The following is a 12,190-nucleotide window of genomic DNA, read 5'->3' as shown; positions in this document are numbered from 1 at the left end:
ATTTATCCTGTAATGTCTCCATTCCTGATTAAGAAATTTTGACAGCTAAGTTAATGTGCAGGTGTCATGTGTTTGTCAGACTGTTGTGATTTGCTTTTTTTTTTTTTTTAAATGTAGAGGAAGTTGCAGAATTGCTTTCATTGAGACAACAAGCCCAGGAACTGGTAGATGAAAATGATGGTTTGAAAATGACTGTCCATCGTTTGAATGTGGAATTGAGTCGCTATCAAACCAAATTCAGACCGTTGTCCCAAGATGAGGTAATATTCCTGATTACCGGTGCTTGTAAAGAAATGTTTGGGGGTTTTGGTAGATTTTAAAGATCTGCATGCCTATAGATTGCTTTAGTATCTAGGCAGCTACCTGATATATCAATGTATATTTCATGTTTTAAGTTGTTTCTAGAAAAATAAGAGATGATGTGACAATAGGACATTTATCTGACATTACTGTAATCAGAAATACTGTATTATATATCTACTTCATTTGTTGTATCATTTCAGAAACTGTATAGTATGCAGCCATCACTTAGGTACCAGGGATTACTTTCCCCAATACATTGTACAAAGGGGAACAATGCATTTTTAATTTTAGTATCTCCAATCTGTAATGTAGGAAGTGTATAAATCAGTTACTGAAAGCCTGATCCCAGAAAACTTTGTGAATACTCCTTAAACATATAAGTAGACCAATTGACGTCAGACATTTGGCCCCAGTACTGCCATCAGATCCATGCCAGCAGCCCCTTGTGTAGCGCTTCACTGGCTTCATTTGGACTCAGCACAGGTATAAGGATCTGCCTGCACAGATCAGATTGCAGGATAGGGGGGGCTTAATTAGTAATGATGAGTGTCACCAAGTTACCTACTGTAGGAAGAACAGATTTAAAAAAATCTCTGTTGAATTTTTGGCAAGGCTAGAGCCTGAGCAGCTGGAGAGAAATTTCACAGGAAGCCAAGACTAAGCAAAACATGTTTTTTCTTTTATTTCTAGTTTATTTCTAGGCTTCAATTCAAACACTATTTCCTTCATCCATCTTAATAATTTGTAAACTCCAGACAGACAATATAAAACCAAACCAAACACTATGCCTCTCTTCCCTTCTCCTCCCAGACCTTCAGGCATTAGAGGGCTCAAGATCGCCTCTGAGACTTAGGAGGATTTTGCTCCCTTCCTACCTCTTAAGACCTAGCTCTCTGCAAGTAAGATGTTACTTTGGCACTACCACCTGCCCACTTTATTGCACCACCTGTAGAAAGGATGGATTGGATGAGTAGAGATTCACATTTAAATTCCAGGTCAAATGTTATCTATTCTTTCTTTTGAAACATATAATGAATGTAAGATCTGAGTAGTTGCATAAACCTGATTTACAAAGTAAATGCTGATACAAGAAGTATTTTTGGCTGAAAAAAATGTCGGCATTTAAAAAATATTATCCAATTTAACGACTCGACATTGTTAGCTATTCTGCTGTTCAACATACCTAATTTAAGGAAACAGTAAATTATATGCTTACTGGCATTTCTTGTTCAGCTACTTCTCCTTTATCAGCTAATCATAGCTATCAATCTTTTGCAAATGCTGCAAAGCTCATTGAACTATGATTCAGACATCTATTCACTAAGCTGTTTACAGAAGAGGTAAAGGCCATTTTGCAGCAGAACCACCTTGCTACCTGCTAATTCTTCTTGACAGTAAATCCTACATTTTAGCTCCCCAGAGATACTTCCATCCTTCTTACAATTTTTCAACTAAGGGTTTTTTTTTTTTTGTTTTTTTTATTGTTCATGCTAAGGATATGACTAGAATGCACTATGTTTTTAAGTTTTAATAAATCTTAAGATGCATAATTTATAGCTGGTGGCAAAATCCTTAGAGGTTTTTTGGTATTTGTGGTCTGAATTCAATGCTTTTGAAAGGAGGAATAGATGAAAGTGGAAACATAAGCTTTAAATATGAAGCTTCTGAAAAATGTGTATTTTTTTTTAAATGGTTGTTCAACATGTGGCCTATACTGAGACTAGTACAGGAATGAAAACTAATACTAGCTGTGATGGTAGTTGTCATGATTCACAATGTTTTTCTGTAAATCTATAAATACAATAATATATTACCACTTTAAGCAGTACACAATATAACCAGGCAAACATTTTAATTCCACTTATTGTTTAGATATTTAGAAAAGTGAAAGACATTGACATGGTTAAATTAGATAATAGGTCAAATCATAAAGCCTTTTGAGAACCTTTGATATGGTGCTGAGCACTATGGAAAGACTTATAAATAATAAGTAAATTAGAACTATTTTTTGTAAATCACACCAGCCAAGTGCTAACTTGGGGTAACTGAACAAAGAGAAGTTTCACATTTATCCTTCTCAGCAGTTAGAGTACTAGCCAGGGACTCGGGAAGCCTTGGATCACTTCCCTGCTCCACCACAGACTTCCTCTCTGAACATAGGCAAGTCACTTAGTTTCTCTGTGCCTCAATTCCCCATCTGTCAAAGGGGAAGAATATTACTGTCAGGATGCAGCCTGAAGAATTTTATGAATGGGATGATACAACGGGGTTGCCTGCAATAGCAGGAGACTGGACTCAATGATCCAGGAGGTACCTTACAGTTCTATGTCCTTATGTACCTCCTACCTTGTAAGGATAAATACATTAAAGATTGTGAGATGCTCAGTTACTATGGTAATGGGGGCTGTATAAATTTCAGATACATCAAAATGGCAACTTGATTTAATGCTTAATTGAAACTATGCGTGTGCTTCTGGTGGAAAATATACCCCTTTGCCTTCAGTAGAGATTTTTTAAATCCTTTTCTCATTAAGATAAACTCATGGAAGGAATGGTTTCCTCACCATGACCTATTTATGTTATGGTTCAAATAATCCTTCTTTTCACACCAAAATTTACCAAAAAGAAAAGGAGTACTTGTGGCACCTTAGAGACTGACCAATTTATTTGAGCATAAGATGCATCCAATGAAGTGAGCTGTAGCTCACGAAAGCTTATGCTCAAATAAATTGGTTGGTCTCTAAGGTGCCACAAGTACTCCTTTTCTTTTTGCAAATACAGACTAACACGGCTGCTACTCTGAAACCTGTCAAAATTTACCAGTAGTCCTACATTCTATTTAGAGTTCCTTTTATAGGATTATACTCTCCAGACTTATCTTAAATTCTCAGACTGATACAGATATTTATGAAAATTAATTTGAGAATTTACCAGTAAAGTAGCCTGTATTAAATTATGCTTTATGTTATATCAATAAAAATAGAAAGTCTCAGTTTTGGTGAATCTAAGTACTATACATATTATCTACTTAGAAACATGTGTCTGAGTATAAAGATTCCTATGAGTCATATGGTTTGTGAATGGACAATTCTTGAGGAATCAAAAAGCAGAAACAGTTTAATTTGAATTCCAATTTTTAAAAATTATTTTAGAATATAAAAATTGGAGGTTTGCCAACGAAAGGGCCACCACCTCCCTGGCTGGTAAGTAAATCATTTTTTTTTTACCTTTACTACATATGGGTTAATTGTATTTAATCTTAGCTTTTTCTAAAATTTGTGTAGTTTCCGAATAAATTTGAAACAGAAATATTTAAATCAACAGAAAATGGTTTGGATACTGTGCTGAGCTACTACATGCTAGCAGTTATGAGAAGATGGGCATTTATTAATGTTTATACTATGATTTAAGACAGAGGGCAAAATTCAGCCCTTCAAGTAAACATGTACATCTGCTATTGAAGTTATTGTGAGTTATGGCCTTCATTCAAAAACACATTAGTGAGAAGTGGAAAAAATTGCCATTGTTTGATATTGTCCAATATATAATGTAATTGCAGGAACTGTTGATTAACTGTATTTTTTAAATTATTTAAGTGCTACAAAAAATCACAGCTCAAATGACGACAAATGGCATATTTTATCCAGCTACTGCAGAGAGTATATCCTCCCTAAAGAAGAACTGCAAATTTTTATGAAAAACAGTATTTAAAAAGTTGGTAATCTTAAAAGAGGAACAGAATACTTATACAGATTTTATAAAATATATATTTATCTAATATTTAAAACCAAGTGTCTCAATTTTCTAGCCAAATCTTAAATTCAAGATTCCCCCCCCTTCTATATTTAGTCAGACACTAAACAATATCAAAAATGCAGGAAAAGTCCTTCCTCCAACTTCTTAGATGTATGGACCAGAATGCATTTATGAAGGTGCTTAATTTTAAATACATGAACAGCGTCATTGACTTAAGTCCTGAATTTAGAATTTGGCAGGGTAGTGAAAAAGCTGTTCTTAGTTTGTAGCCGTAGCACCTTGGTGTGTGGTTTTGTCAGATCTCATAAACTAAGCAGGATCAAACTTTACCAATACTTGGCTTAATAACGTCCAAGGAAAATGTGGACATTCTAGTTGGCCTGTGAATGCTTGCATAATCCCTGCACCTCTGCCTGCAGTGTACACATACCAAGAGCACAAGTAATTCAAGCAAGGTGAGTGCATTGGGGTTCACTCAGTGGGTGTATGCTAAAATGGACCACACCCCTTCACAATCAGAACCAGGGAGGACTTGTGGAGTGTGAGGTCTGTTGTTTTTTAGGTAGCCAGGACTGGTACAGGTTCACCAGTTGAGCAGTTCTCTCTCAGCTGTGGCTTTTCCTCCTTGCAAATGCCTACTAGAGCCAGAATTTAACACACAGACTGAACCTGCAGTGCTGAGCCATCTCCTGGGAGGTACTAAGTTGAAGTTAATGGTGTTCTGAGTTTTGTGAATCAATGTACAGTGTCTTTTATATTTCTCATCATAAGGAATTCTATGAGCTGGTGGGTCCCTTGAACTCCCATTGAAATCACCTGTAGATGAAGTTAATGGGAGTTGAGAGCACATAACATCATGTAAAATCAGGCCTTAATTTTCTGCTTATAAAATTAATCTTTTCATCAATTTTTATACAATCTATTGGCCTCTGTATTATGTGGAGTTCTACATTTTCAGCATAGTCATTCATTTTACTTAAACTCTGGCTTGAATCTGATTACATTAAAATTAAATATGGAACTAAAAAAGGAACCTAAAATATTTATAATATGTTTTCAAATATATTTCCATGGATTAAAATACATTGGGTCTTTTCCTTCAGCTGGATATGAAATATTTGTCACCTCTCCTACTGGCATATGAAGACAGAATGCAAGAAAAGGAAGATTTAAATCTTGCACATGAGGCAAGTTGGCAAATAATTAAAAAAAATTAACAGTAAAGTGGAAAAAAATAGGAACACATCACAAACTGTTGAAATCTTTAAAGGGATCTTGTCAAAGCTGTTGGAGGCCTAAAATTAGAACGAGCTTTGCTCTGATTTTTGGCTTGCATACACATTATGCAATCATTTTTTTCTGCCAGCTTTCTCTCTTTTGTTTCTGTGAGCTGGCAGAGCACTGAGATGTACAAGAATTGTCCTCTCGGTGAAAACCAGAGTAAATAGACTTTGTGCAGAGGTCTCAATTGCAGTTTGGAAAGGAAAGAATTCACCGTTGCAACCAACAGGGAAGACTGTAAGGTTACCTTGCAGCCTCTGCTATTCAAGCCAGAGGTTTTAATGGTGATCACTGCCTTCTTCCACCCTCTCTGGTAGGGTTGCCATGCGTCTGGTTTTCAACCAGAATGCCAGGTCAAAAAAGGAGCCTCGTGGCTCCTGTCGGCCGTTAAAAGTCTAGTTGGCTGCAACAGCCGGCTCCGCGTGGCTTCTGGAAGTGGCTGGCATGTCCCTCCAGCTCCTAGGTGCAAGGGCGGCCAGTGGGGCTCTGCATGCTGCCCCTGCCTGCAGCGCAGATGCTGCCCTGAGCGATGGCTCCACAGTTTTCAGTGGCTGGGAACAGCAGCCAATGGGAGCTGCGGGGGTGGTGCCTGCGGATAGGGGCAGCGTGCAGAGCACCCTGGCCGTCCCTGCGCCTAAGGGCTGAGGGACATGCCGTGCTTCTGGGAGCCGCCTGAGGTAAGCACCTCCCAGAGCCGACACCCCGAACACCCACTCCTGCATCCCAACCCCCTGCCCCAGCCCTGAGCCTCCAGCCCTGAGCCCCCTCCCGCACCCAAACTCCCTCCCTGCACCCACACCCTAGCCCTGAGTCCCCTCCCATACTCTGAACCCTTCAGCCCCAGCCCAGAGCCCCCTCCTGTACCCCAAACGCCTCACCCCCAGTCCCATCCTAGAGCCTGCACCCCTAGCCGGAGTCCTCACCCCCCCCCCCCCCCCCCCGAAACTCCCTGCCCCAACTCAAAGCCCCCTCCCACATCCTGAACCCTTCATTTCTGGTCCCACACTGGAGACTGCTCTCCCAGTCCAGAGCCTGTACCCCCTCCCACACCCCAATTCCCTACCCCAGCCTGGTGCCCCCTCCCACACTCCGAACCCTTCAGCCCAGCCCAGAGCCTGCACCCCAAACCCCTCATCTCCGGCCCCACCCCAGACCCCTCACCTCCTCGTGCACCCCAACCCAGTGAAAATGAGTGAGTGAGCAACGGAGGCAGGGGGGATGGAGTGAGCAGGGATATGGCCTCGGAGAAAGGATGGAGAAGCAGGCAGGGCAAGGCTGTTCAGTTTTCTGCAATCAGAAAGTTGGCAACCCTGCTCTCAGGGAGAATTCTTGGCCACTGAATCTATTGAATACAATGACTGGTTAATTCAGAGTGAGCACAGAATCAACCCTCTGCAATGGACACAAGTTGCAAAGCTTTCCCGTGCATCTGCTGTGTTCATTACTCCCTACAACAAGGTATTTTGGGCCAACTGCAAGGAAATAAATTTCAGCCTCAGAGCAAAAGTCTTGTATCTTTCAATATTCTGCTTACCAACTTCATCCTTGTGAGGATGAAGAACAGAAGACACCTAGGGCTCTGTTCTTGTAAGTTCACCATAATATATTTTCATAATCAAGTATACTGAAAATTAATAGCATCATCTGGTAACTCCAATAAACCTCCATTATTCAGGAGGTTGTAATTTGGTTGTTTCATAGGACATGAAGCCAAAACCTCTCTCTCTCTCTTTTTTTTTTTTTTTTTTTTTAACAGAAAATGCATATATTTTTTACTAAATTATATTTAAATCAGTTAAGCAATTTTCAATTTAGGTATGGATATGTTTCCTTCAGCAGCAGTAACACTAACAAGCTGAGTTAAAGATGGGCAGTCAAGTAAACCAATCTGCTATTCTTACATGCATGATATAAATGCACTCAGATAAAAGTGAATAAAAAATTTTCTGATAGCATGGGGCTGAAGCAAAATATGTACATTTTGAGATTTTTATGTGAATTCATTTGTATTCCAGGAGGACATGTGGAAGTTTAGGATACAAGTTGAAGAACTGGTGAAGGAGAATGAACAACTGCACCAGCAATTAAATAAAAATAGTTCTGTTACCCTGAAGGAATGGCAAGTGGATTTTGTTTGTATTTATTATAAATTAGTGAAAAAGTACTTTTATTATGCTACTCTCATACGAACAGACTTTTAAGAGCATATAAACATGATGAGTGAAATCCTGGCTCCATGTAAGTAGATGGGAGTATGATTTTGAAACTTAGTCCCTAATGTCAAATACTCAATACCAGTAGGAAAGATTTTGTACATTTGATACACTTGAGTTAAGATCTGTCCAATGTACAAATCTTCATGGTATCTGTGATCTTTCTAGGACAATAGATCAGAATGATTTTCAGTCTCTTTGATCTAATTTGAAGTGAACTTCAGATCCCAAAAAAGAGAGTTCATGTACACTGTACGCTAACCATTTCTCTGTAAAACTCTCTCTCAAATGTTTTAAAGAATTAATTAACTAATCTTACTTGACTTGATTTTAAGTTTATTCAGAAATTATTCAACTTTACCGGAGTTGACTATTTCTGTTGCACTGCTTCTCTCCTCATTCATTACAAATGCTCCCCACCTGTGGAATTTGGAGGCCATTCAGTGCTGTTTCTGGACGTTCCAGGACTAAGCTCTGCCCTTCAACTCTGGCCACTCAGATTTTCTGCCTTTGGTGGTAGAACAAGTTTGCGATTCAGTTTCTTCCAACCATTTTGTTTTAAAACCTTTTATTTGGTTTTAATTTAGTTGCAATTTATATTCCTCTCTCCCCCGAGATTTGGTAAATAGCAACTTGGATCTGCTACTTGAGCACCTATTTGCTGGACTCCTCTCCTCCCACTCAGGCATGCATGTTAGAACTGTCCTGCAAACACCTGGCTTAAATCCAAGGTGGTGTTCCCTGTGTGAGGCAGCTTTTACAGGCTCTACAGAGGATCAGTTGTGCCCTGCCTGTACCCAGCTAGCTGACCCTCATATTGCACATTGCCAGGGTATGGTGCTCAGAGTCAGACTGGTACGTCAGTTCCCCACTGCCCCAAGGAACTGGGACTCCAGTGCAAGAAAGCCTGTTCAGGAGCTTCTGAGCTTTCGGTAAAAAAGTCTAAGGATGAGGAAGAAGTTATCTGGCCAACTCAGGGATAAGTCTCACAACAGGTCTGGAATGGAAGGGGAGGGGAATTCTGGAAAGGATCCAGAGTCTTCCTCCTGTCCCCTCCTCCAGAAACCAAAGTGGGTCCTCTGCTCCCTAGGGAAAGAAGCAGGACTCCTCCACAGCTCCTCCTCTTCGCACTGGAAATTGGGGGATTCTCAGGATACTCAAGGGGAAGTCTTGCAAATCCCAGAGAGTCTGAGTCCCCAAAAGGAAAAAACAAATGTGTCCTTTTCAAGGCAGCAATTAATATTGTTAATGAATAAGTGGGGTGAAAATTAGGGGTTAAATGTCTTCTCCATTCCCTTCTCTCCCTCATGGAGTATTTGCTGGGGCTTTTGACTCCATTAACAGAGAGACTCTGTAGAAGGCACTCAAGTGGTATGTTTTTAGCAGCAAGTTGATTCAAGTACTGTAGAGTCTCTATGGCATAGTATGTGTTAGCGTCTGATTTGCAATGAAAACTGGAGTCAAGCAGGGAAATGTACTCAGTCCAGTACTTTTTGCTCTATATTTAGAAAAACATCTTGTTCAACTCCTTTAGTAACATTGGTGGAGGCCGCAAAATGCTGGGGGCAAATTATCAATCACCTTGACTTTGCAGACAATGTATTGATAATGCCTATGGAGGAATACAACCAAGAAGCAGCAACTAACCTGTATATAACAGCCAGAGAATGGGGATTAAATATAAATGAACAAAACATCAAACTAATCGTAAAGAACACGTTAAACTAGACATTATGGTGTAGACAAACAAGTAGACCGTTTCTGCTGCCTGGGTTCCATCATAACCTATGACAACTGCTATGAAGATGAATGACATCAACAAGCGGGTAGCTACTTCCAGCAGAATGTCTGCATGCCTGAATAAAAATGTTTGTAACCTTAAATCAGTATAATCGCTAAAGACAGATTATATTCAATTCTCATTGTACTCACATTACTTTGAGTGTGAAACATGGGTACTGACAATGCACCTGGAGCAGAAGCTTCAAACATATTCTAGGTTTGACAAAGGCTAGATAGGCTAAGAAATTGATATCTAGAGAAGACTGAAAGTGCAGTGTGTGACTACAGTCATTACAAGGCAACAACCACAATGGTTTGGCCATGTTGCTCGAATAACCCCCTCCCAACTGCCTAAAATTGTTTTCTGTAGAATAGTGCAAGGAGAGAGAAGCAGTGGACATCCAAGGAGACAGTAGTATAACATGGTGTATAAAACCATCCAGGCAACACCCCAACAAGTGCAAATGGTGGCTCAAAGCAGATATGGATGGAATCTACTCATAACATCAGCCCTACTGAACCTTGGTGTTGGGAGAAAGGAGATGATCTATACAAGAACCACACTGCTTTTATAATGAGGAAAAGGATATTCTTATAGCTCTAGAAACCTGTTTAAAGTAAGTTCTCTCTTTCTACTATTCTTGGAATACCATCATTTTGTTGTAACTCTTGGAAAGTTGTTGCATGAAATGGGCATTCCTAGAACTCATAAATTGGAGTACATATGCCAATTGTACCCTGTTCATCTCATTTTATCCAAAATGCCAAGGCCTTAAGTCTCAAAGTTGCTGCAGACAAGATGTGAAAATCCTGCACCAGTTGGCATTCTAGGTATCTGGGAAACTATTCACAGCAGTCCCTAGAAGCACTGGTGGAGAATGTATGAGCCACATCTGAAAAACTTTGCAAAGTAAGTTTCCATTCCTTCGCAGATTCATCCATTTGTAGGAAGGTACTACTGGGTTGGTTCCCACATTACTCCTTAGTTTATGAAGTTCTTCCTTTATATGGGATGGGGAGAATTCCATTCCTGCCTGTCATTCTACTATAAATTAAACTCTGCTTATTCTTTCTCTCCCTGCTTCTAGGATTTCTTGCTTACTACTTCTCTTTAGTAATGGATGAGGAAAGAAACTGTGCAACAAAATGAGAAATTTCTTACCTGGTAATTTTTTTTTCTGTTAGCAGCTCTCTCTGAATTCAACTTACCCTACTAGTCTGGTAATTCTCTCTAAAGGGAGACAGACATAGACTTAAGTCTAATTTAATACATTATATCAAGTTTTCTTAATGCTAATAATTAATTGTTGGAGTGTTTTTACCGCAGAAGAACTCTTCTGGTGGCCTGAGATGAACGGCAGAGCTTAGTCCACAGGTGGGGGCACTAGCCCATTAGTAGGGACTTCAGAAATCTCAAGGGGTGGCTGCTTATGATCCCTTCCCCAAATTTCAGAAGTCTTTGGAAAAAACTGCTAGCAACTTAATCCCACCTTCATATTAGTAGCAAGATATTGGGGAGAGGGAGGCAATTTTTATTATCTAGATTTCCCCACCAGATTTAGAATAATTTTGGGGTTGGTCACCATCGGTCCAATTTGCCAGCCAGAACTGTAGGAATCTTCAGGACAACTATGATCATTGGTGCATTCTTATGTGGTCAGATCCCAGCTTCATATTTTAAGGTCAAATGACTAGTGGCCACCAGGATGCATTTGGGGCATCCACAAGCAACCTGATCCAAACATGTTGCAATTAAATTCATGAACACTCACACTACATTTACATGATCTAGTTAGACAAGTATGAGAGTACAGAATATATCTACACTGCAATCAGAAGTGTGACTGCCACGTGTGTAGACATATCCGACCTAGCTTTGATTTATCTATCTGTGTCAAACACCAATAGGATTGAAGCTGCAGCAGCACTGTCTAGCTGCTCGAGGTCATACCCAGGTCCTGCATGGCCTTCTACAGCCTGTGCTGCTGCGTACTCATAGTCATTTTGCACTCTCCACTCATGTATGGTAACAGACAGTATTATCAAGCTGTGCACACGCTATATAGGATAAGGCCACTTTTTTCTTGTTTTGGTCACATCTATAAACTTTTGTTAATATTGATAACCATTAGCCCTCTATCTTATGACTCTGTAAAGTCTAGCTAATTGATTTGGTGGTTGCTGTAACCAAGGTTTTGTATGATATATCAGGTGATCACAAACGAATGAACTGCATCTCATTTGTCTTCAAAGTGTCCACATTTCTTATATCTCTGCTTGCATCCTGGACAATACTTCTCCACTTTTCCAGCTATCACGTCAGAACATAAATAGTTCCTTAGACTTTTCCTAACAGCAAAAAGACTATTTGCTTTCTAGAAGGCTATATTAAAGCCTAGTATAGAGCAAAGGGTCAGTTGTATGCTAGAGGTAGCTAAGATTAAAAGGCTTTCTTTTCAGAGTCCCATAAATAGCATTTATATGACTAGCACTGGCAACTATTTCTAGATCTATAAGCCATGAACTGATGACTTAGCAAGTCCTAAAAAATATTTTATGTGATCCAGTATTAAGCATTTGGCTATCCCCTCCTTCATGCATCTGGCTCAGTTGAGTGCCATCTGGCTTTAATTCAAATATACATTATCACAGTTCAGGGCAACTGCACCTTTATACCCACTCTGTGGTCCCTCAAGGGCACCAACAAACTCCCACATAGTTCTCTCTAAACATTTATTCTTAAAGTGAAAGTATTACTGAGAAAACATTAAAACAATAAAAGAACTCACATGCATGCTGAAAAGCTTACCAGAAGTCACACCAACTCCAGCCTCAGGCTCTGGTAGATGTCAGTC

The 12,190-nt window shown here is 39.7% G+C and overlaps 1 protein-coding gene across 5 annotated transcripts in view; it reads left to right on the top strand.

Moving 5' to 3' along the window:
• The window catches only part of CEP89 (centrosomal protein 89), a 129,262-nt gene that overhangs the window by 36,957 nt on the left and 80,115 nt on the right, over positions 1-12,190 (top strand). For all 5 annotated transcript variants that reach the window (XM_027821100.3, XM_027821099.3, XM_027821097.3 and 2 more), the window contains 4 exons: positions 118-260; positions 3,456-3,506; positions 5,163-5,246; positions 7,356-7,459. In XM_027821100.3, the coding sequence (XP_027676901.2) occupies positions 118-260; positions 3,456-3,506; positions 5,163-5,246; positions 7,356-7,459 (382 nt within the window). The remainder of the gene's footprint in view (positions 1-117; positions 261-3,455; positions 3,507-5,162; positions 5,247-7,355; positions 7,460-12,190) is intronic.

This window comes from Chelonia mydas, chromosome 12 (genome assembly GCF_015237465.2).
Source record: "Chelonia mydas isolate rCheMyd1 chromosome 12, rCheMyd1.pri.v2, whole genome shotgun sequence".
NCBI classification, from domain to species: Eukaryota; Metazoa; Chordata; order Testudines; family Cheloniidae; genus Chelonia; species Chelonia mydas.
The sequence above is the reverse complement of the archived record's forward strand: the minus strand, read 5'-3'. Positions and strand labels throughout refer to the sequence as shown.